The 24,610-nt window shown below is 52.0% G+C and overlaps 4 protein-coding genes across 4 annotated transcripts; 3 read left to right on the top strand and 1 right to left on the bottom strand.

Annotated features, from left to right (window-relative positions):
• Window positions 1-309: 309 nt before the first annotated feature.
• Window positions 310-3,410, top strand: B0T23DRAFT_112706 (uncharacterized protein). The gene has a single exon (XM_062831889.1). It carries the CDS (start codon window positions 535-537, stop codon window positions 3,256-3,258), a length of 2,724 nt encoding a protein of 907 aa, XP_062694023.1. The 5' UTR covers window positions 310-534; the 3' UTR covers window positions 3,259-3,410.
• Window positions 3,411-3,890: 480 nt separating this feature from the next.
• On the top strand, window positions 3,891-5,575 carry B0T23DRAFT_376986 (uncharacterized protein). Its single transcript, XM_062837000.1, has one exon. It carries the CDS (start codon window positions 4,299-4,301, stop codon window positions 5,307-5,309), a length of 1,011 nt encoding a protein of 336 aa, XP_062694022.1. The 5' UTR covers window positions 3,891-4,298; the 3' UTR covers window positions 5,310-5,575.
• An 8,530-nt stretch (window positions 5,576-14,105) lies between these two features.
• On the top strand, window positions 14,106-16,369 carry B0T23DRAFT_112619 (uncharacterized protein). The gene has a single exon (XM_062831887.1). The coding sequence runs from the start codon at window positions 14,385-14,387 to the stop codon at window positions 16,029-16,031; it is 1,647 nt and encodes a 548-aa protein (XP_062694021.1). The 5' UTR covers window positions 14,106-14,384; the 3' UTR covers window positions 16,032-16,369.
• Window positions 16,370-18,370: 2,001 nt separating this feature from the next.
• On the bottom strand, window positions 18,371-24,503 carry B0T23DRAFT_452595 (uncharacterized protein). Its single transcript, XM_062841150.1, has 3 exons — window positions 23,836-24,503; window positions 19,401-23,777; window positions 18,371-19,326 (listed from the first exon to the last, which is right to left on the bottom strand). The coding sequence occupies exons 1-3, from the start codon at window positions 24,292-24,294 to the stop codon at window positions 18,763-18,765; spliced, it is 5,400 nt and encodes a 1,799-aa protein (XP_062694020.1). The 5' UTR covers window positions 24,295-24,503; the 3' UTR covers window positions 18,371-18,762.
• Between the last annotated feature and the right edge of the window lie 107 nt (window positions 24,504-24,610).

Raw genomic sequence — 24,610 nt, 5'->3', positions numbered from 1 at the left:
AACAACAATACGGGAAGGGATCGAAAGTTGAAGTGAAAGTGCCAAATCGTGCCTGCCAATCATCGGGATCGCTTCCAGGGGCATCTCTGCTGCCCCTCTGGAGCCTTACTTGCGGACTCGCTTTGCTGTTGCATGTTGTCATCCATCACTCGGGCCGGCATCACTCCCAAAGCCCGTCCGTCGTCACTCAGCTGCACGTCAAAATAGTCCGAGTTTCCACTTGGACCGGCCGGGGTTCCGAACAAACGAACGGCCTAACAATCGCTAAAACAACCTAGAATCCATCCACGACCCCGTTCTATTCCTCCTATGCTGGACATAATGTCCACGTAAAAAAAAAAAAAAAACAAGAGAGAAGACCCACGTTGCCAAACGCAGACCGCAGATCCAGTTTTAGTTCTGCTACTTTCTGCCTTTGGCACTTTGCTGTCACGCCGTGGAGGGGACCCGAGGCTTTCAAGATATCCCGTCAGCAGCAAGTCGAAAGGCTCTAGCTGTTAACAACACCAATACTATCCCTGAATCTCCAACTTCATGTCTGCGTCGGTAACCTCCAGCGATGGTCGTGGTCCTGCCAGCCCAACCTCGTCCCCGACAGGGGCATCTACGAATCCCGCTACTTCCGGTCTTGCTGCTGCTCTCAAGGGCGCAACACTGGCTTTTAAACATCAGCAAAGGACGGCGGCTAAAGGCAGCGATACCGCCGTTCCACGGCCTCATGGGGGTTCACGGGTACCAACTCCAGGGACCGGGTCCGTTTCGACATCAACCTCTAGGACAGTTGGTGGCAGCAACGGGGCACGCTTGGCAGCCACCCTCGCTGCAAGAGAGCACTCACCTCCAACCACCTCCAAGAACGAAGCATCACGGGTGGTCACCTCAACGCCATCTTCAAGTTCAAGTGTTGGATCAGCTGGCAGGACAAACAGGCAGGAACTGCATGGCCAGGGCACCAGCGGGAGCTCGCAACAGCAACAACATGTCGAAGATCGGGCAAACGATCATGCGCCAAGCAAACAACCAGCGAGGCGCTCGAGGAGGCCATCCCTAGCTTCTCTATCTAGCCAAGCAGTCGACAACTCTTATTCTCATCCTCCTACTCCAGCAACCTCAAAGCCCAGTCCTGAACCCAAATCAGTTTCTTGGATCGCTGCAACTCTGGCCGCCAGTAGGTCCGGTTCGCCATCACCAAGCCCGTCACTGAGCTCGGCAAATCCACAAACGCATCCGGTCCTTTCTCAGCAACATGCCCGATCAGGCCGGACACGCAGTTCAAGTGTAGCGACCTTAAACACACCTTCTCCACCCGCACTCGATTCTCAGCATCTGGATACAGCATCCATTCCACCCACCACGTCCTTGGTCGCTATGTTCGACGGTAAACAGGCAGAGGCAGAAACTGCTAAGAAGAAGAAGAAGAAGCCTCGTCCGGCATCAAACACACAACATCATCAGACACTAACGTCGCCGTCTCCCACGCCCTCAGAAGGCCTCAGCATCGAAAACCAATGTGGAACTGGAGGAGTACCCTCCGTTGCATCAGGCAAGTTGAAGGTTGCCCAAAAACCGAAACCTAAGCCAAGAAGGGATATTTCACTCAGTACCGTGGAATCGATAAAAAGCCCAAGTGGAGCCATGGGACGGGATGGCGAATCTAGTAATCAGGAACAAGGTGAGACACGGAATCGTAATGGGGATGTCCGCGACAAACCGAGCAGGGAGGGTGGTAAAGTCACGGTAACGGGGGCAAAGGATATAGTATTCGAGGGAACGAGTGAGCGAAAGAGCCAGCAAAAGGTTCCTGCAACGCCCCGAACCGTGCAGTCGAAGCAAGGGGTAGAGGTTCCTGCGGACAAACGACCATCAACGCCGCCTGTTTCTCAGCACGCCCAAATTTTCGAGACAAAGATTATCTCCCCACAGCCCAGAAGAGTCGTTTCGACACCGCGACTTGAATCTTCTCCAGCTGTACCAAAAACCTACAAAACCGTTACCAGCCCGAGACCTGATAACAAGCCAACCATCAGGAAAAGTTCTCGGGTTGTCTCACCGAGCGTGGATCAGTCTCAGACAATTCGACAAAGCGCTGAGACCGGTCTCGGGGACCGCCATATCTCTCGAAACTCTACTTCGTCCGACGAAACTTTTGTCTCAGCCTCCTCTAGCCCATCTCCACGACCTCAGACGCCGACCAAGGAACTGGAGAGAGTTCGCCCTCGGCTGGATAGGGCCAATACCAGCACCTCATCCAGGGCGTCCCGGGTGAGTACCCCGGCGTCTGTGCGGTCCCCGGCATCCCAAACCCGACCATCACCTGTCTTGCGTCCCGGGACCGGGCTATACAGTTACAGTACTGGGGCCAGCCCAACTCCCGAGATGAGCCTTGATTCCCTTACGAATGCCATGATAGCAAGCAACCTCGCGTCATCACGTCTCACGGCACTGACCCAAACATCATTGGAATCACCCGGCCTTCCACCCGTTCCTCCTCCCCGGCGTGGCCATCGTCATCATCACCTTCCTCATCCTCACCTCCGCCACCGCACCCAAAGTCCTCCTCACGCCAGACCGTTGATACCACAACGCACCGCCGACAGCCTACCAGTCCGAACAGGACCCAGCCGTCAGACAGAGCATACGCAGCCAGCCAGCCTCCTCAAGACGCTCCGCGCCCCTCGCTCTCTGTCGGACGACGAAGACTTGCGCCTGCAAACGCACCGCCACCGCAAAAAGCACCTAGGTGGCAAGAAACATGCGCACAACGAGGGAGCACGCCGGCGCTGGCGCGACGAGATGACAATCCGTCAGCGACGGCGGTACGAAGCCGTCTGGGCCAGCAACAGGGGTCTCTTTCTGCGTCCTGGTTTCGCGTTCGAGCACCCGGAGAACTGGCAGCCGCTACCGCCGCCGGACGACTCGCTGGGACAGGTCGACCTCTCGCGGGCGTGGGAAGGCCCCGAGGCGGATCTGGTGGTGAATGTCGTAGTTAGGGATATCTGGAGTCGGAGCCGGCTGCCGGTGGACGAGCTGGCGGAGGTCTGGGAGCTTGTGGATCGGCGCAAGTGCGGGGCGCTGGATAAGCAGGAGTTTGTGGTGGGCATGTGGTTGATTGATCAGAGGTTAAGAGGGAGGAAGATACCAACGGTGGTCGGGGAAGGCGTGTGGGAGAGCGCGATGGATCGGGTCTTGAGTGTTAATGTGAAGGCGCCAAAGGCGCACAAGGGGAGGACAAAGGGGCATTTGAAGGGTGTGTTTTAGGAAGACTCCTTGGGCCTGGACGTGCCGGTCGCGTGGTAGAAAGCACTGGGTCTGGACATACTGGGATATAGAGTAGATAATGTAATACATATTTAACATTTCATATCTTGTGCTTTCGCTTCATTGATAAATACATTTCACCTCATGATATACGCTTGCTAGGGGCGTGGTAGTGTCGTTACGAATACTGTAAGTGTTTGTTCAGGAGTCTGTCAACAGACATCCATGCCAGGTGCCAATGTCATGACGGTCTGGCGACAGCTGTAGGCCTCGCGTCTTCATCGGCTGCACTTCTACAGCCGTCATCCCTACAAATGTAATCCACTGACAGGAACAGGGGTTTCGGACAGCCTCCACACTGCCCCGCGGACCGAGGCATTCACAAAGATCAGATAACTGTGCGCGCGGCCTGGAAACAGTGAATCAATTGAATGAATCTGGGGAAATCGAATGTTGCTCTTCATGATGATGATTACACTGCGAACAATTGTGTGTCTGCGTAAACTGCCCCAGTGGAATTGATTACAAGCAAATGTGTGTGTAGTCATGGGTAAGGACCTTGTTGAACCGTTGAAGATTGTGTTCATCAAATAAAGTCGGAAAACGTGGTAATGGAGCCTCCGTCCAAAGATTCCCCTCTCTTCGTCCCTTCTTGTCCCCTCGCCTCGGTCTCCTCCCGTACACAACCTTGACACTTTGACAAGCTACTCTCCACATCATCTTCTACGGACCGAGCATCGGCACATTGACCGACCACCAATCCCAGACCATTCATACCATCATACCATTTTATCTGATTTTTATCTTCCTTGGATCCAGGTCTTGATCTCTTGGGACGAACTCGAGCGAGCTTCTTGAAGGACATAACCCATATCAATTTCTCCGCAACTAACACACGCGGGAGTTTCCAGCCGACCGAGTTGTTTCCCGTGATTTTGCTCTTCCTTTTCCAATTGCACTGTCTCTCTCCAGCCGACGACATCTTAACCTTCTGAGCATATCTTCAACCAACTATCCATATCCCAAAGCCAATAATCATAATGTCCGACTCAGCGCCCGCCATCGCGTCAGAGCCCGTCGCGCCCGTCGCCGATCTTCCCTCGGGCGAACCCATTCCCCCTCCCTCCGCCGCCGCCGCCCTCGAGCCCATCACGTCCGTCAACGAAAAGAAGCCCCAGCCGTCGCCGGCCGCCCTGGCCAAGGCCCTCTACGCCTCCGATGCCTTCCTCGCGCGGCTCAACAAGTGCCTATCCACCCCCACGGGCATCGACACCGTCCTCCTCCTACTTTGCTACACCTCCAAGTTCTCCGCTTCAATTTTGGGGGTCCTCTCGCGCTCCATCCTCCAACGGTCCTTGCGCGAGTGGCTCGCCGTCATTGCGGGTTCCGTGCCCCCGGGCGCCAAGACCGCGGTCGTGGTCGACTCCAAGACTGCCGCCGCTGTCGCGCCTGCGGCTGCCAAAGCCCTCGTCCACGCCAAGCGCCTCAATGCTCTTTCCACCCTGCTGAGCGAGGCCCGTACCATGACCCGCCTCTGGGCTTTGGTGGGCATGTACTTCTGGGGCAAGGGCGTCTTTGCCAAAGCGGCGGCTGTTTGGCGGGCGAAGCGCAACCCTTCTTCTTCCTCTTCTTCTTCTTCCGCCCTTTCTGCCTCGGAAAAGGAGCAACTCCCCTCCACAACCGAGACAGCCATCTCCCTCTTGCAATTCTCCCTCTGCGTCGCCTTGCAAGTTCTCGAAAATGGTGCCTACCTTTCCTCCAAGGGCGTACTCGGTTGGCAACCCGCGCGCATCGGAAAGGCGTATCTGTGGTCAGCTAGGTTCTGGGCTGCGTATGTCGGGATCGAGATTGGACGGCTCCTGGCGTTGGAGCCAAAGGAAAGATGGAAGGAGGATAGCTGGAAGGGTAACCTGGCCAAGAACTTGGCGTGGGCGCCGTTGACGGTACATTGGAGTAGTGAGAAGGGGCTGGTGAGCGAGATGGTGGTGGGGTTGCTGGGAAGTATCCCGGGACTGGTGCAGATGAGGGAGCTGTGGGCTTCTACTGCTTGAGCTATTGCAGAGGACTTGAGTTAGGTTGAGCTTTAAGCCGGATGTGAGGGGAGAATATGACGTTTAGGGCTTGGATATGTGAGAGGAAGAAAAGAAAATGGATTTGATGATGTTATGGCTTGTATATAAGCGAGCGACTGCGGTGGTTAAGCGGTGTTCAATCTCGCAAAGATAGTTTTCATGTTGAAGGTCCTGTTTGGAAGGTCAAATAGGATATTCAATTCATATTACTCTAAAATGTGCAAAATGAGGATTCCCTGGTTCAACCGCGTTATCAAGACAGACAAGCAAAATATCCTCTAAAGTTGTAAGGATGAGTTACTTTCTCTTCTTCAGAAACGCCTTCAGATACTAACTATTAAACGTCTTGCTTTGCGGGATACCAAGACTACCTAACTAATAATGACACCATGTCTCTACATCAAGGCATAGAAAAATTGTTGTCTCTTGCTCCTGTGTCTTTTATGGGTTCTATTGCCGTTGTACATTACACTCATAACTCGGGTGTGCAATAGGAAGCTTTCAGGATGGCCACTGTATCCATGGGTGAGGTTATCTTCATTCTTGTTTCCTCGAGACGATCATCTACTCGACTGCTCTCCTCCTTCATTGTATCAGTCTAAATATATTTACATCTGTGCTGGCAATTAGTCATCAGAAAGGGGGTAAGTCAATAAATTGTGTTCAAATGAGTTCAACCAAGAACCGCACAAAAGTATCACCGGCGGTTGGTTCGATCATAACCAACCACCTCTCCAGAGGAGTATAAGAGAGAGAGAGAGCACAGGAAACAATAACCGATCCTTCTGGCAGCGGCGAGCCGTTTGCATTGTATTGCTTCTGTAGGCTGGAGTGTTCCCAGATACCATGAAGGTAGACCGGCTACTAGGCATATAAAGGGCCCTTGACGTATCCCAACACACACCATTCCCAGTCCAGACGCGAAATAGGTTCTCGAACTTGGAGTTTTCAGGGGTTAAACGGCAGGTCCTGTAAGCCGTTGTGCAATCTGACCAAGTGGTTGTTGTTGTTGTTGTTGTTGTTGGAAGGAGGGCCAAGCCAGAAGTCTCTTACATACCTAGGAATTTGGGGTTTAGATGAGATCGGATGAAGGAAACTTAGGAAGGTAGAGGTACGGAGATGCGTCCGGCGGCAATCCCAGCGGCGGAATGAAGAAGGAAGGAAAGAAAGAATGGTGCCGATGCCGGGTTTAGCACCTGCTGGGCTACTTACCTATCTACCTAAGGTCATCCAAACCGTAAATACCTATCATGATTTGTGTGGCACATCATAGAAGTCATCACTCACTTCTATGACTACCTAACAACTCTTCGGTTCTTCTGACGAGGGACAAAACACATAGCATGAAGCGAGCGAGATGCCCGTTCACAAGGACAAATCCAATATGGATACAATCCAATGTAATCTGGTCGCTGGATTCTAACTGGGTTCTTTAGTCGTGTCCATAGAGCTACAAGCAAGATTGCGACACACCCTGCAACATGTTCACAATTGAACAAGACTTGTCCCAATGTGATAATTCCAAGGTGGTGCTTTACAGCTCCAAACAAAAGGCATACTTCAAGGGCTCAGTGCGTTGATAGACGTACCAAATGTGTCTTGTCTTTGGTCAGTTTGAAGCCACCCTACGACTACTTGGCAAGGTACAATATAATACCAAACTTCCAACGAGATAAGGGGCTATGGTAAAACTAAAGAGCTGGCGATTAGAATGACACGGTAGAATAGACGCTTCGAGTCCAATGTGTTTGAATGAACCTGATATACATGAGTGTCACTGTTGCTTGGCCTACTTGTGCGTATGACTCTGGCTCTAGCTTGAGTGGTTATCTTCGAGATGGCCAAGCGACTTGGCACGCAGAAGGAGATCTCTGTAGCGGAGGTCCATGACTAAGATTACAAGAGCTCTTTGAAAGACTATGGAGTAAAGGTTTTTGGAGTTAAATGTATTATATTGTGCTTTTGCTGACTCTTTGGATTTTCTGCCAGGACTTTCCTTATTTCCCATCCAAATATAGACCATCATAGAAAGGATGGCGACATGATAGCCAGTGAGATTGATGGAAGTTGACATTTTCATGGGTCAAATAAACCTTGACTGACAAGAGAGAGTTGTCTAGACCCCCGAAGCAACATGCCAACACTAAGCCCGAAAATTGTGACATTCGGTAGACAAACTAAGTTGAACGAGTGAGAGGACCTCAAGACAGACAAGTGACTGGACAAAAACGATATTCTTTCCCCATGAAACTGCTATGACATAAGAGGAAAACAATCTTGTACTACGCTTAGTCTCTTATGATTGTCTGGGTAAGTCATCCTGATCATTGCTCCCACTTGGACACTTGTCCCAATGACACCAGTACAAGATATCTGTGAGGAAAGAAGCCAACACAAGCCAGTTACTGACAAACTGACCAAGGTCCCTTCTCCCCATATGATTGGCTTCATATCATATAGCGATCTGCCTGCCGTTGCTGGTTTCACTTTCTCAGGATGGATGTTGCGTACTACTTGGCTCATCAGTACATCTCGAGGAACTCCTGGTCTCAAGTATCTACTAAACTCAAGCTTTCTTCTTCTTCTTTTTTTTTTTCATCTTTTTTTTTTTTTTTTTCGAGTGAGTGTTTACGTAGTGTCCAAGTCACCCTACCTTTGTAACTGGGACGACTAACAAGATATCCCACAATGATATTTCTAGCATCTGTAAGTAGCATCTTCAAGCGACTTGACAAAAGATAAGTCATCGAATACCGCACTCCAGTAGCCAGGCAACAAAAAGGGAAGATACGAGGCTGAGGTCAATACGAGGCAGTGTCAGGCGCAACTGATCTACCTAAGCAACATACGACCATGGCCACTTTGTGATTCTCGGGGTCCTGCGTTAGGTGAGCCAATGACTGCCAGACCGGTGACTCAGCCTGCTAGTACTGCACGTTTCTTTCTCTTTCTCTTCTTGGTTCTTTCTTTTCGCGACTATGGTGGGAAGTCGAAGGAAGGTACGACTCAGCTACCTGCAACCCATGTTTCAATGATTTAGAAGGTACGGATGTATTCTTTCGTGCTATGCTTCTGGCTGCCGTAAACTGGAAGGAGCATCCTTGATGTCAAGTGAATCTTCAGTTTCATGCTTGAATGTTCATCCTACGGAATAACTCCAGTGACTCCTTGCGGCTTGACGTCCGTTCGGGATAAGCCAGCGTAGGGTGTATTGGGAAGAAAGATCAGTGTGAAGGAATGACGGCAAGTGAAAAAAAAAGGCGGAGTATTGGACTGCGAAGTCCTTACCAAAACAACAACAACGAACCTTGTCCTTGTCTGTGTCTCATGTATCCCTTCTTTCACCTTCCTCTTCGAGGGTACGAAGTATTACTCCTGTCAATCTCCCCCCACGATAAAGCCACGGATTATGACTGTTACATTTGATGTTCTGGATATTATCGGCCTTACCGGACATTATTCCCCGGATTATGCGTGGCCGCCTATTCTTCCCCCACGTTCTCTCAGCCAAAATGCGTTGCGTGCATATGATACACTCGCTTGCCTCAAAGATATCATGATCTTGGGATCGAGATTTAAACAAACGAGTGAAGCATCTTGTGGTGCACATGTTGTCCTTGCCAAACTCTTACCGCATGAGTATGAGACTTTTGTCAGTCAGCAACACACGATGGGGGCGCATGATGCCATGCTACTCAACATCGTGCCATAACTTTATGGAGTCTTGTGTTTAGTACCAGGAAGCAAGTTGTTCCCCAAGCCGCTGTTGGCCGGTTCCCTTGTTAGCAAGGGCAAGCAGGGCAGCTCTCTGAGCTCCCGCTACTTCATGTTTGTGTTGCGAAAATTTTCCTCGAGCGGTCTTTTTAGTTCTGTCTTTCCTATTTGGGTGTTGGTAAGCACAGCATTGAACAATGGAGGGACTCTTCTCGGTTCTTGGAAGGAAGGTGTGTGTGTAGGTGGATACCTACTGAGAGTACAGAGTATGTGACGCCGGACCTTTTTGTCCTGTGTTATACCCACGTGCTTCGTTGGGGTTGAGGACGTTGTCTTGAGTGTCGTGGAGATGTTCCCACCGTTTTTATGAATGTAAACAATTGTGTAAGTTTACTGGAGCGTGATCACCTACTTGTTGTGGCCACGGGTTGAGGCTTATGGACGAGAAGTCAAAATTACCTTTCGCCACAAGCAGCACCGTGTGCTTCCTGTAGCTGCTCTTACGCGAGCTTCTCGAAGCAATTTGTTGCTGAGGGCTGAGAACAATTGGCAATTGTAGTGTAAAGTCCGGAACCTCTATGGATTATGACGTTGCGCCAAAGATAAGCTTTTCTCCCCACGGAAATTCTTCTCGATGCTACACCACCATGCGTACCTGCCATTCGGTCAGTGCCTGAAAAGAAATAATGACACGACTTTTTTTACCCTTTGATCCGTTCAGTCGACTGATAAGGAATATAAGCCGCGCGTAATACGGCTACCAACGGTATGGATCGGTACTGTTAGATGGTTCCTCAACACACCGCACATGTAATCCCTTCTACTACTACCCTGGTCTAGTCTTCTTCTCCAGACAAACTGCCTCCTCAATTCGGATGCTGGATACAACAACAGCTTTCGATAAACTTTCCGACAGATGGAGTTGGTGGAGACATGGCCTGTCAATGTTACAGTACGTTTACCATGGCCGCGTTACATATCTGTGACCTGACTTTTTGTGGAAGCGCCAGGAGCGCCACAGCATCATGAGAAGAGCCGAGGCCTGCCACGCTACTACCTAAGCCCACTTTCGGCGCAAAGAACAATTCCAGAAGGTCGTTTGTCCGTTCTGTCTTGGCTCGGAGAATCTGTAATTTACCGAGCGAAAGTCTTTCAGTGTCATTGTCCTAGGGATCTGGAATCATCTCGTGCTTGTCCAACAGGACTATTCTTTTTGTGTCCTTCTTCATCGAACACCCTATCCTACTCGCTTGGTTCTCTGTGGCCGGGTCAATCAATGGGCAGGAGAGCCGAGCGCCGCTTGACTCAATACTCACATCTCAGAACATGTGCCTCTACAATCACACAGGCGTGTCTTCTTTGGGCTGCCTGTAGTGCGGCACGTCTGGTCAATGTAGAATAACTAACTAGTGAACGCATTAGCCGGCCTCATCATCAATCTCACTTTTCAGAGAGCTTTGGGCTACAGGTCTGCCCAGGCCTAATGCACCCCGCATTCATGCCCACCACTTCAGCAAGAGGATGGTGGAGCCCTTCATGTTTGATGTCTTTTGAGTGGACGGGGGAGTCAAAGGGATGGGTGGGTGGTGTGAGGCTTGATATCCCACGTGGATCGATCTTCTCTTGTTGGGGGTGCAACCCATCCAGTGGTAGGCCAGTAGGCTCAGGTTTCTCTTTGTGTTAGAACCTGTTGATAAGATTGACGAGACAATTGACAAGCCTTCCACTTGGTTTTGCTAGATAACGACGAAGGTTTTTTTTTTTTTTTTTTTTTTTTTAAGTTATCTTGGTTGATGCCGATCACTTGTGTTAGCGTGGTGTAGGCGTGGGCGAGGAGAGTGGTTGGATGATATGCATTGTAAATGGGAATTATCTCCGGAGTAGAAGGCATGTATCCCGGCGCCTGTCAGTGTTGAAGTGTCCGCGCCGTCTTCTACACTACATGCAATCCAGTCCTAGCTTGTTGGTTAGTCTGGTACAGACTTCCCAAAGCTTTACTAGTTTGGGGGATTCCAGCTTTCTATTGGGTATTGTCACTGTTGAAGGGTTATCTTCCAGTCTTGAAGGCATTGGAGTAGAATGAAGCAACAGAGGACGACTTATTAGATGCTTCTGTGGCGTTATAAATTCTTGTCATTATCCCATGTCACCCCAAACTGAGGACAGTCGCGGTTTCTCTCTTAAAAGGCCAACAAGAGCTACAAAACTTCCCTATGCAACCTGATCAAGGTACCAAACTAACAAACAACAAACAACAAACACATCAATACTGGATTGTACTCTACTGCTGGCACTTACTACGTTAGCGCAGTACCGCCGATTTACAGAATATAACTTGGTGGCAGCAGACATACCCAGCATCTTTTGAAGGTAAATAAAGTTTTCGCCACTTGCGATTTCACCGCGCTAACGAACAAAATGCTTGCAGAGGTGTATTACTCACCCTTGGTATGTAGTGTATGTGTTATTGGGGGTGGGGCATCAAAGAACCGGCATTTCATGGCGGCGTGTGGGGTGCAGGATTGCCAGTGTTATCGCCTTTGTTGTGTCGTTCGTTGACGGTAATATCCCGGAGTCAAGGACTGCGCAGCGCCGAGAAACCTCACCGCATCTACGGACCCATCATTTCGGGGAATTCTTTTGAGAAGTTGGCGGCTGGGGACGGAGGAGACTCGACCGATGCCGTGTTGTCCGGGTGGCCGCATGTCCGCATGTTATGGACCCCGAGAATGGTGTCGGGATTCGGTAGTGATGCATGATTGGGGAAATCTTCGAGAACATCCAGGGTCCCCGAATCTCGGGGTAAGTTTGAGAGATTTTCGAGCCTCGGCGGCCAATTTGGCGCTCTGGGCGAGGGAGAAAAAAAAAAAAAGAGAAAGAAGCCATACGAGGTCCACCCATCTTGTGTCATGGAGAACAGCGCAAATTTTGACGTGCATTTTGTTTCACGGCAGCGACAGATGAAGGCTACGGGTTAGTCCCGGAAGGGCTAGACCATCGAGAAAGTACGTGTATACTTCCCGAAAACGGCTGATATCAGATTCATGTGTAATTGGGCTGCTACAGTAGACAAACAGCCATCCACGAGGCTGGTGTCTGACTGTCTGCACAACTCCCAAGGCTCAGCTGGGCCTTTCTGCGATGTGTCGATTCCCAGACCCGTGGTGTGCAACCCCAACAGATTGCGCAGCCGCCGGATCCGAAGGCTGGGCTGGGGGCAGCGGGCTTCTCCAAACTTGCGCGCTCGACGGTGGCCGGAATTCTCAGTCCGCCAATTCGTCGGCTGAGCTGCCGGACGAACCCACTTGGTCAGTCGCTCCGCTTTTTGCAGTGATCCGCTCTTGTCTCGGTCCTCCACAATGTTCGAACCCCGAGTTTGGAAGCGGCACAAATTCGATTCGTTGCGAAAAGGGGAATGTGCGCCCACTTGCCGCGGTTCAACGACGACTCTTCATTTTGCTGTAAAGTCAAAGGTGTTTGTAGGTAGGCATCGATGAAGCTGAGCTAAGACAGATTTCGATGAAGCGCGATATCAAAGTAAAGAGTCTGTCTCACCTGCTGCGCATTGTCATACCGATGCAGGACACACGACAAGGTGTGTTCGCCCGAATGACAAGAACGACAAGAGGCGGAACCCCCACAACGAGCGATACCTGCTGGACGGGCCAAGACAGGCTTGTAGAGGTATTCTCGCACAAGCCCGCCCGCCGCCAAGTACCCTTTGATAGAGCTTCAAGTCGTATTAGGCAGGCCGGAGCCCTCCGAGCAATTTATAGTCGATGAAGAAAGATATCGATGGCTTCCTGGAAGACGACCTACCTCAAATGGCCTTTGCTTGGAGAGACTGACGAAAGACTGGCCCAAAGTAATAACTTCATGATGGCACTCTGGAGGTTATAAGACATACATTCACTCCGTTATCAATTGGCAACGATCTGTCGCAGTGCGATCGGTAGATACCCATGTAGTACATGCTAAGATGCTTGGCTGATGTCTTCCAGGCTTATCATGTCTTCTTTTTGCCATTTTTGGGCCTTGGGGGTCTGTACCACGAGACCACGAAGCGGGAGCTGGAAAGTCACAAAGCTGGGCGGCGACTGGACGTGTTACACCTCTCTAGCTCATGTGGAAGGGAGCAAGATAGTTGTCCGACACCATGACAGGCCAGCCATGTCCTCCCCCCGATGTGTCTTATCAGCTGGTGTCCACCATCATGAATCGCCGACAAAGTTTATGTATCAAGGTCACGGCGGCCTTGTACATATGAAAGTCGATCTGGATTTTCGTCCGTGTCTGTGTGGATGCGACTTTCGAAACTTGGCCGGCCTTTATTTGTTCTCGACATAGGTTGCAGGCAGAGATTCAATACGACACGCTGACTGATCACCAAGACCGACACTGCACCCGACCCAATTACTACCCCCTGCCAAAGCAGTACAGGTTCATAGAGCATGATAGGGTAGCGACAAGCCACACCTCAACCAACCCAGGGACTGGTTGGGCATTCGCTTGGATAACTGGAAACGAGATCACGCTGCAGGAAGACTATCTGAGTACTTCTCGTGAGACCTTGATACCCAGCACCCGGTGTGGTCTTCCAGGTGACGCCAACGAGCTGCGCCAGGCAGGCAGAACCGAGATAAGTGTAAGAGGCGAGCACTCCCATCCAACTTGGGATTGATAAGAGATCCCACGGACTGGCACGTCACGCTCACTCGACCTTCGGCCTCTTGCACCGATCTCACCTCCCGTCTGCAACTCTTAGCTGTCAACAACACCATCTTTTCGACTCATCCTTATTTCCTACGAACCGTTTGCGATTCCTGAAACTGGGGGTAATTTCCGAACCCAATCGATCTCGAGGAAAAAAAAGGGTCCCGAATCGGTGGATCCCGTTAGAAGCCACCCCGTCGTGGAACCTTCCAATCCGGACGCACTTTTACGTACTCGATTGAACCCTCCGGCGTCGTCTGGCCCCCCTGCAACGGCAGCAACAGCACCGACAAACACGCGAGCCCGGCACGCACCTAATTCCCATCCAATCTGGTGTTCAATCTGTTGAGTGTCCCACTGAGAGAAGCCTCGCCAGGGCTCCAGCGCTCCAAATCGCCTCAAATCCCAGCGCCACGGGTTGGCTGAGAGTGTACGGGCGTGTGGCCCGAGAGGTTCCCGCCTTCTGTGGTACTTCTGTCAGGTTCCTGTTCCCACCGGGCAGTGACACACACACACCCGCCATTGGCTGCCACTCCATGTTAAGGCAAAGCTTGCGTCTACGCCCACCTTCCCGTCCTTTACAGGTATTAATGAAGCGCGCCTGCGCCGATACCTCAGTTCTTCATCATGATCACTGCCTCTTCGTTCCTTATCTCGCGCCAGCGGCAACCTCAACGTCATTCCTCCCAACCCAAGCAGGAACTCGATAAACAAACAACAAAACCTCCACATATGCATCTTCGCCCACCACTCTCGAAACTCGACCACTTCACAATTGACCCAATTGTGGCAACTCCTATCAAGACATCGGCACCATCTCCTTCTTGGCACCCAGAAGCAGGATCCCTTCGTGTTAAGGATGCCCAGGAAACACCACGCAGATACGTTAACACCGACAACAACACTACGAAACCCGTTATTGAAATGCCTTCTACCGCTTCCTACGTCCAGGCAATGCCCTCAAGCCCTGTTCAGATTCCCGTGAGGCCGAGGTCGCGCGACGCTGCCCACCAGCAGAAGCAGCGTCGCCACCATGTTGACCGGAAACATTACTCGTCGCCCCGTCCCAGGGATGTGCACTCCCCCGATGCTATTCCACCCTCGGTGGCCGCCCTACTTGCCATGACGAGCATCCCAAAACCAAGGGCTGCCCGAAGCGCTCGTCAGGCCAAGACTCTTCGGGAGAGGAGGATGACAGTTGATGCCATCATTGCCCAGTCAAATGAGTCTGAGAAAGAATTCAGTCTTTCCTTGGGTAACAAAGGCCCTTTGGACCTGCTTCTGACACCACCTGAGCTCCTGGAAGACGATGATTCTTCCTCTATCAGCGATAGCAACATCGGGTCTTTACTCTCGTCCAGGACTCTCTCTTCAGACTCGACGCCATCGCTCAGCGATTCTTTCGACACCGATACGCTTTCGTCAATGGAAACATCCCCTGCACCGCACAGGAGACGCAAGATCCACCCAACCAGACGGTCGTTGGAGCCCGTATCATCCCCCACGGGAGAACTGGAGGGCCACCCATTATCATCTCCCGAGATTGTGGATGACGAGCTGGATTTCCGCGTTTTTAAGGACAAGCGCGAAGAGGTGGAGGAAAAGAAGCACTCCAGGCTCGGTTTCAGACCCTTCAAGTCGGTATTCAAGTCGAACCTTACTGCGTCATTGCGCGCGCTCCGTCAAGCTGCCAAGTCCTTTTCGACGCTCAACTTCCCGTCCATTCCCCCAGAGGACTTCCTTACCCGATCGATCTTGACACTCGACCCACAAGTCCCCTTTACCGATGAACGCAGGCCTCCGCTGCTCGAAGAGGAGCCGACAGCCGCTCTGCGTCGCTACCTTAACCCGACTACGACGGTCCGGCTGGAGCAGCCTTGCTCTGCCACCCAAGCGCCAACTACCAAAGTGTTCACGGCGTCTATTCAGATGCAGACGTATAGGGTCCAGCGAGCCCGGGGCTCCTCTGCTTCCTCCGGTCGGATTCCTTGCCCATCTGTCGGTCTCTCATCCACGTCGCAAGCGCAGCAACCTTCCAACGCCAAATCCGAGTATCCTATGCCTGGACCAAGACAGCGCGAGATGCGCGAGAACTCTGATTTCATCCGCATTGCGGTTATGGAGATGGCCATGCGGAAATGCGGCAAGCTTGATGATCAGAAGCCAGGCCGAGCTCGGTGGGCGCTTCCTCCCCGTAAGACGAGCACGAAGCCGTATGTGGTCGGCGCTGACGGGGTGCCTGCTCGATGGGTCGCCGTCACTTACACGTGCTAGCTACATAGCTGGCGCGTCTTAAAGATCCACCAACACCAGACCCCGACGCATAAAACATGTCTGGCTCGAACGGGAACCAATGCTCTCCGCATTTGGTCCCAAGGAGCTAAGAGCAACCTTTTACGTCACATTTTGCCGAACCCCTTCGTCCCGACTGACAAAGTCTTACTGCCATGCACGTTTCTGCAGCGCTGTCGGCCACCTATGTCCTGCACCTAGTAGGGGTATGGTCATTGCTCGATATCCACCGGCTCACAGCGAAATTGGCGGGCACTATTTACCGCAATTGAAGTTGGATAGAAATTCTCCCCATTGGCTGCTTGGGTTTTCCTTTTCGGTGTCAAGAATTCGATCGGCCGCCGCCGCTCTGGGATGGCGGACAAGCCCCCCGTTCACTATGCGTGGGAGTGGGTCCGTCAACTCCCACTTTTTTGCTGTCACCAAGATGGTTCGATGCTCTTCGACATGCACTCGATTGAACTCCCGGGGGAATTAAAAACTGCATGCGGACAGATCGATTGTTTGTTGCTCATCGCCCGCGGAAATTCAGTCCAACGTCCTCCGATGAGCCACCACGCGACAGCAGCCTGATTAAAGTCTTCTCGAGCCTTCGGGATTTTCGGCTTTAGGCGTTTGTTCGTTGGTCGAGAACAGTGGTGCGGCAACCTGGAACACAATGTGGCCTTCGGCATTATTACCCCTTCAGGTGTCGGTCATATTTTTGCCGGAAACCCACCGTGTACATTTCTCTATTTTTTTTTTTTTTTTTTTTCTCATCTTGTGTTCTCCAGCATTGCATCGTTACATACCCATCTCCTTTCCATTGTTATACAATGCTCCTCCCGCCTTTTTGGATAGGACGAAAGGGGACAGCATTATCATCATCATTATCATCAGCGTTATTCTAGCATTTTGTTATTACCTGGCATGGCATTTGGAGAGGCGTTTCAGAACTTGGTTATTGGATTTTGGTTGGTGGTTGGTCCCAATTGTCTTGGACACGTCGAGAAATGAGATACCATCTTCGCATACATATGGGTAGTCACCTTTGAGAGGGTTGTGAAGAGCGCACACGTAGATACATATCTATATTACCATATCTATCCAACCATTCAATGTTTCATGGTCTCTGAATTGTCGCGATATCGTATCGACTACTTTTTGTTTTCTTCTGTAGCAACTGAGATCATCATTTGTCCTCAGTTCAGGGTAGCTGTCCAACCTACCCCATTTTGTCAGGCACATGAACAAGCTCCCGTTCCTTGCGATGTACGGTGGCAACAAATGATGTTATTCCCCAATCTGCGTCCTTCGTGGGACGACCCGTGCAACAATCCCTTCCTCCCTCCCGACGATCCGTGTCGGCATTTGTTCCTTTATCGGTCGAAGGACATTTGCCTCTGGTGTCATTCCGGCTGCCTTCTGATTCATCATTGCTTTTGATGTTACGGAATGAATTGCTTGGTTGGAAATATTCTTGCGCACACTTGCACGACAGCGGGAGGATTGGATGTGCCAACTGCCAGATTAGGTTACGATCTTCGGCTATCAGTTACAAAAAAAGCACTTCAGTCGCACACCTCACCTCTCCTATGTTTACGATACATCCATCTAGCTGCTCTGTCTCTCTCCAGCCAAAGGAGTCCTTCAGTCATTCAGTTAGTCGGAAAAAAGTACATGAAATCGGATTTTACTCTGCATTGGTTGTTTATCACATGCCGTTATCGAATGAATCAGGGTGAAGTGGAATGAATGGAACGAACGGATTCAAAGAAATGAAGAAAGGAAGGAAGGAAGGAACCTGCTCCATGTAGTGTATGTACCGCCTGCCTTACCTACTACCACCAGTGAGTGGCACAAATGTACCTGAAAGCCTCATTCCGATGGTCTGGTTTCTGGGCGGGGGACACTGAATGGTGCTACTGCTACGGTTACCGCTGTATGTACAACGGCGAGAAGGAAAAGGATTACGACCAGAGGCTGCGCTGTACCGCTACGAGAATAAATGACATTGATTGATTGGTAGGTACTTGTGCTCGCAACCCAACGACGTGGAAGCAGGAAGAGAAAAGATAGAAGGCACTGTATAGGTAGAATAGAGCACAGTCATCGAAAAAGGTTTCGTTTCTGAGAGGTCACTACAAGAGTGGAAGCAATGTACCAGGTATATACCTCGCACGAAACAAGCAGTACCTAGGTTACCTTATCTTTGACAAACAGTTCTCTGCCCGATTGGAATATGCAGGGTGAACGGATTGATGGATATCTCGCGCCTTGAAATGTTGTGGTTGACGGAAAAAAAAAAAAAAAAATAGGCAGCGTGGAGAGAAAGAGAGGGAGTGCAATATCTACTTCTTACACAAGTCATCACCATCCGACACGTCGATGGGGGATGAACGTCATATCGAGTTCGATTACCTAGATCGTTTTGAATGCAATTACACAGCCGTGCACATTCAACCCCGGTGTAAAAAAGCAGTGAAGACCAAAAATATATGAAATATTCAAACATCAGGCTTTTTGAAAACAAAAGACAACCGAACCCTATATACAAAAGTTACTACAAAGGCGCCTGGGCATGCTCTCCTTTTTTCCTGCCTCTCTATAAAACGTGGACGGGCGGCTGGGGTGGCGGCAGAATCCCAACCCGTCTTCTTCTGCTTCCCGGTAGGTATAACAGCTTATTTTGAACCAAACAACCAACCGTAAGAGGGATATCATCTCATGACATCTACTCCTCATCTCCGCTCTCCTCCTCCTGGGCCGCAAAAGCAGCAGCAGTCTTCTTCTTCTCAGCCGCCGTCCTCGCCCACTCCTGTGCCTTGGCGCTGACTCTCTCCCTGCTCTTCTTATCACCGTTCTTCTCCTCCCACTGGGCCCACCTCCTGAACCAAGCCTTGGCCTGGCGGGGCTTGAGGCCCTTGACCTTGCTACCGCGATCAAACAGGTCGCGGATAACGCCCTTGTCAGCGTCGGCCGCCGAGGTCTCGAGGTCGATGAGCTGGTTCCACAGGTCGAACTTCTTGGGGTAGGTGGCCAGCAGGTTCTCGAAGAGGGTGCGGCCCTGCTCCTTGTCGCCGTTGGGCGAGCGGAACTCAAGCGCGGCGAACTTGGGCAGAAGGGCGAGGTACATGTGCGTCTCCTTGCCGAGCACCTGGGTGGCGCGCTTGAGCAGGGCGCGGGCGCGGTCGGGCGAGTGCGCGGTGGTGTGCAGGAAGTGAGCGTAGTTGACCCAGACTTCGGGGGACTTGTAGCCGAACTCCTTGACGATCTTCTCGAAGAGGTCATCGGCTTGCTGTTTTAGGGGAATTATGTTAGTGATTCTGTAATCATAAGGATTTTATTTTATTTTAGGGGGTGGGTGCTTACCTTGCGCTTGCCAGATTGGATGTAGATACTGGCCAGACGCTCATGGACCTCCTGCTTGTCGTTGTATGTGCAAGCCCGCTTGAACACCTCGTCGACTGTCTCCTCATTGCCATAAGCAACCTCCAAGTTGAGATAGGCAATCCAGACGTTCAGCTTCTCGATCTCCTCCTTGATGTTGATCGTTTTGATGGCACGCTCAGCCACTTGTCTGGCAGCGGCCAGATCGCTTACCTGCATTTGGAAGGCCATGTACGCGATCCAGAGCTGGGAGGAGTTAGGCTGACCAAGAAGGAGACGCTCGTAGTCGCTGGCGGTTTGAGGTCCATCGACATCGAGCGAGGCAGTCTTATCGACCGTTACCTGAGGCTCGCGGCGAGCCTTCTTCTTCTTCTTGGCCAAGGCCTCAAGATCCGCCGCAGAGGCATCGGCCTTCTCGCCATCCTCCAGAGAAGCAGACCAGTCGAAGCCACCGGCCTCAAGACCCTTGACATCAGCGTCAACCATCTCGACATCGCTGGCCTCATCCTCCTCTTCGGACTCGTCCTCGACGTTGTCGGTACCAGTAATCTGGACGGCGTCGTCGGCGTCGCTCAAATCCTCATCAGAGTCATCGCCCTCACTGTCCTCGGCATCCTCCTCATCAACGTCCATCTCATCCTCATCATCCTGCTCGCCGAAGTAGGATGGCTTCAAGCCAAGGTTGATTCTCTTGGCAGTTACGTCCACCTTCAGGACCTTGGCCTTGACCTTGTCACCTTCCTCATACAGCTTACGAGCATCCTTGACGGTCTTGTCAGACATCTCGCTGCGATGGCACAGGCCAGAGAGGTTGGCGGAGCCATCGATGTCGATGAAGGCACCAAACTCCTCGACCTTGCGGACGCGACCAGTAATGGTCTGGCCTTCCTTTAGGTCGGAGATGGTGGTGAGGGGAACGTAGTCCTTGTCGACAACAGAGGGCTTCAAGCTCATCTCGATACGGCCGTTGGCAACAGAGATGATGCGCCCCTTGACGAGCTGATCAACCTGAAACTGCTCCTTCCAGTACTTGAGGTAAGCATCGGAAAGATTCTTGATCTGGACGAAGGCGGTGACATTGCCACCGAGAGTGACGAAGAGACCCTTGTCAGAGACGTTCTTGACGAAACCACGGACAATGTCGCCAACTTCGAGCTTGGTGTTCTGAGTGATCTCCTTATCCTTGACCGGAAGCGAAGAGTTGAGGATGCGAGAAGGTCTAGTAGACAGACGTATCCTCTTGTTGCTCTTGTCAACTTCGACGACAGCAACACGGACGATCTCGTTCTTGGCAAACTTGGCAGGGTTGGCCTCTTCGTAGTCATCGACAAGATCAATCTTATGAACGGGACCAGCCAGGCTCTCGCTAAGCTTGACAATGACCTGGCGTTCGTCCACCTTGGTAACCTTGCCGACAAGGATGACATCCTGCGCGATCTTGTCCCAAGTCAACTCGTCCTCGGAACCAGGAGATCTGGCAGAGAGATCGAGGCGCTTGGATTCGGCATCCACAGAGACGACGCGGACACGGAGGGCCGAGCCAATAGGGAAGTTCTTCGCAAGGTTGGTCAATAAAGAGACATCGTCAGAGGCCTCCATGGCATTAACTCTGCCGCGAACAGTGGGGGAAAGGTTGACCCAAAGGTGGCCTTGGCCAACATTGTTGACGAAGCCCACGTAGCTAGAACCAACCTTGAGGTTGTCGAAAGACAGCGGCTCGGAAGAGGCGCCCTCCTTGACATCGCTGGGCTTCGCGGACAGTTCGAGGACGGAGTGGCTGGATCGGTGGGAAATGGGCAGGAAGCGGTGGTTGCGAGCGTCATGGACGCCCAACACGCGGACAGGGACGACCTGATTGGGCTGGAATCTCTTCAACGGCTTCTTCGTATCCTTGATCTGCTCCCAGCTGTCGTACACCTGAGAAACATCAATACGACCCTGAATGTTATCAGCGAGCTGAACGTTGAGCTGGGTGTCCTTAACGGACACAACGCGAGCCTTGGTCAGCTTGCCAATGGAAATATCATCCAAAGTGGTGATGGATTCATCCACGGGGTTAGCGACCTTCTCGCCCTTGGTCTCGACCTTCTTAACCTGCTCCGCAGCACCGGGGATAGCAACAACCAGGCGATTAAGCTCGGTGTTAACCGAAGTGATCTTGACAGTAACAGACTGAGACTTGAACATGCCAAAGTCGGGTTTGTCCTGATCCTCGCGGGGAATCATAGACTTGGGAAGCAAGGCGGTCAACTTGCCACCGAACTGGACAAAGACAGCCGAAGCAGTGATGTTGCGAACATAACCAGAAACCTCATCTCCGACGCGAGCACCATCAAGGGTAGTAAGGAACTTGCCTTCCTTGCTAGCCTTGACAAGGCTGGGCTTCTGGGAGAGAATGATGGAACGGCGAGCCTCGTTCTTTTCCAAGATCACCAACTCGGCAAGAGTCTGGTTGACGTGAATTTTCTTGAGGGCAGACTGAGTCTTGCTGACCGACTTGTCCGTCAAGTGAGCGACGGGGAGGATGGCCTTGAGAGAGCTATCGGCAAGCTCAACAAAAACATCGTCGTCAGTTTTCTGCGTGACCTTAGCCGACACTACATCACCGATCTGAAGCTTCTTGAGGGCCAACTGCTTCTCAAGACCAAAGGCAGATGGGTCCTTGCAAGAAACAATAAGCTTGGCGGCATCGGGGTCGAAGCTGATGACGTAGATGCTGACAGTCTGGCCAACGCGGAAGTGCTCCTTGGGGTCCTGAATGTAAGCCTCGCTCATCTCAGAGACTGGCAAGAAACCACGGAGCCTGCCGTAGAACTGCACAATCGCACCATGCTGCAAGACGTTGATGATGGTACCGAGCGCCTGTTGGCCAACAGCAATTTGCTCATATGATTGGATGGCAGGAAGATCGGAATTGACGAGCGTCTTCTTGAGAGTAAGGCGGATCTGGCGAGAGGCAGCATCAGTCGAGAGCACACGCGCCTTCACCTTCAGGCCTTCCCTGAACTTCTTCTCGGGGTTTTGAAGGTGAACGTCAGCGAAGTGCATCTCGGGGACCAAGCCAGAGATACCGTCAGCAATCTTGACAATAAGGCCACCAACACCGGCGGCGTTGACCACCATCTTTTCAACCACACCAGAGACAACAGCACCGACAGGAATGTCCTCGATGCGAAGGAATGGCTGCTCGAGAACACTCTTCTCCAAGGAAATGAGATACATGCCATCAAAGGCGTTGTAGCCGACAACCCTACCAGCGTGAACAGATCCCACCTTATAGGGTCCGCTGTTCTCGAAGAGGGCATCAACCTTGCCATCCTTGACGCGGGAGATGTGCACAAACCCAGACACGCCCTCGACACCGACATCGACGTAAAGACCGATCTCAGGCTCGACCTGCTTGACGGTGCACTTCTCCACGATCGTCGAGTGAGGGAGAGCCTGCAATGGCACAACTGGTTGGTCGTCCTTGGAAGCAGTCTTTGGCTTCAACGAGGTAACGTGTTTTAGTACAGAGATACCCAGCTTGGGGTGCTTTGCAGTAGGGAAGTTGCAGATGACTCTGGCCTTCAGACGAGAGCCGACCTTGTATGTGTCTTCAAGATCGATGCCATCCGGACCAGCGCCAGAGTGAACCAGATCAGCGGTGACATCCAGCGATCCCATAATCTTGCCAACAATTCCGTGGCTGGAAACCTCGGACACGAGCACGTCGGCGGCAGTACCGGGGAGGAATGTGTCGATGGTGGTAGCAGTCGAAGGGACGTTCTCAACGTTGCCCATGGTTTCACCCAATGTGGACAACTGAACGACCTTGCCCTTGGCGTTCTTGGTGACGATACAGAGGAGGACGGCACCTGGCTGCAGAGCCTCCTGGGGGATGCTCTTGTCGACCTGCTTGCGAGCAAGGAAACCTTGCAACTTCGAATCGGCGATCTCAATGTCCATAACATAACCGTGGTCCTCCACACTGGCAATGGCGGCCATAACTGTGCTGTTCACAACAACGTCTTGCTCCGCCATACCGGTGTTGGCGAGAGAAGGTTGAAGGGAGAGTTCGATGTGGCGCTTGGCCTTTCCAGGGGTGTGTGTAGAAGCCTCGTCGACCGTGGATACAACGTAGGCGCGGACATACTGGCCGATCTGGAAGAGGGATTCGAGGTCAACGTCGTTGTCGTTCTCGTCTTCTGACTCTTCAGCATCGTCATTACCGGCGCTGGCCTCCAAGCGTTTTGTTAGGGGGGCGGAAATCGCAGTGATGGGGACATGGCCGATAATATTGTTGGGTAGAGCAACGGCGATGTCGAGAGAGTTGATGGCGCAGACGGAACCAAGGACCAAGGAGCCCTTTACCAGACGCTGCGGACAGTTAGTACTTGGATGATGGGACTGAACCCATGAGTGTTCCGGCGCATACCTTGAAGTTGAGACTTTCAACCTTGACGGCGTCCGCATCGGGCTTCGCGGGTGTGTCGTCGGACTTTGACCTCTTCTTGGACTTCTTCTGCTTGCCCTCCTTCTCACCAGCCTTCTTGGCGGTGGCCTTGCTGGATTGCTCCTCAAACAGGGCGTCGTTCTTGGCCTGGACTTGGATTTGCTTGTATTCGAGAGGTGTCAGGACGCTGGCGCCGCCTCTGGGGAACATTGGCTCCTCTTCCTTGAGCAGCGTAGATTTAGCCGGGGCGGTAGGAGCAGGAGGAGCGGGCTTGTCGGACTTGGGGGCCGGCTTGTTGCCCTGCTTGCCCGTCTTTGCGCCCGCCTTGCTGCCGGCATCGTTGGACTTTGGTCTCTTTGACGGTCTCGATTCGGAGGCTGATTGTGTTGATTTGTTGACTGGGGCGCCGCCCGGGCCTTCCTTGCGCTTTTGCGCACCCATTGTAAAATGATGGGTATAAAGAAAGGACCTGATGGATGGGCGGATTTGTTTGGAGTTGCAATTGGAGAGATACCCGCACTGGATCCCTCGTCCCTTTGCCCGCCTTCACACTTCAGAATGAATCGACAAGCACTGACAAAAACTGACCCAGGCCGCTTCCACTGTCCGCTGCCGAAAATTTTTGGTGGGTCCGTCGCCGTTCACCGTGGCCAGATAACGATAAGGAATGCGGTGAGCATCGGCTGCGATTCTGCCATCTCTACGCGGGCCGCGTGCATGTCGGTTCGTTGGGGGGTTCTGGAGTCTTGCGGGGTTC

This window comes from Neurospora hispaniola (genome assembly GCF_033458365.1).
Source record: "Neurospora hispaniola strain FGSC 10403 chromosome Unknown B0T23scaffold_3, whole genome shotgun sequence".
NCBI lineage: Eukaryota > Fungi > Ascomycota > Sordariomycetes > Sordariales > Sordariaceae > Neurospora > Neurospora hispaniola.
The sequence above is the reverse complement of the archived record's forward strand: the minus strand, read 5'-3'. Positions and strand labels throughout refer to the sequence as shown.

Coding starts and splice junctions, on each gene's coding strand:
- B0T23DRAFT_112706 (XM_062831889.1), top strand. CDS start 535: ATGTCTGCGTCGGTAACCTCCAGCGATGGTCGTGGTCCTGCCAGCCCA.
- B0T23DRAFT_452595 (XM_062841150.1), bottom strand. CDS start 24,294: ATGGGTGCGCAAAAGCGCAAGGAAGGCCCGGGCGGCGCCCCAGTCAAC. Junction 23,778..23,835: donor TTGAAAGTCTCAACTTCAAG/GTATGCGCCGGA, acceptor AACTGTCCGCAG/CGTCTGGTAAAGGGCTCCTT. Junction 19,327..19,400: donor TCCAATCTGGCAAGCGCAAG/GTAAGCACCCAC, acceptor CCCCTAAAACAG/CAAGCCGATGACCTCTTCGA.
- B0T23DRAFT_112619 (XM_062831887.1), top strand. CDS start 14,385: ATGATCACTGCCTCTTCGTTCCTTATCTCGCGCCAGCGGCAACCTCAA.
- B0T23DRAFT_376986 (XM_062837000.1), top strand. CDS start 4,299: ATGTCCGACTCAGCGCCCGCCATCGCGTCAGAGCCCGTCGCGCCCGTC.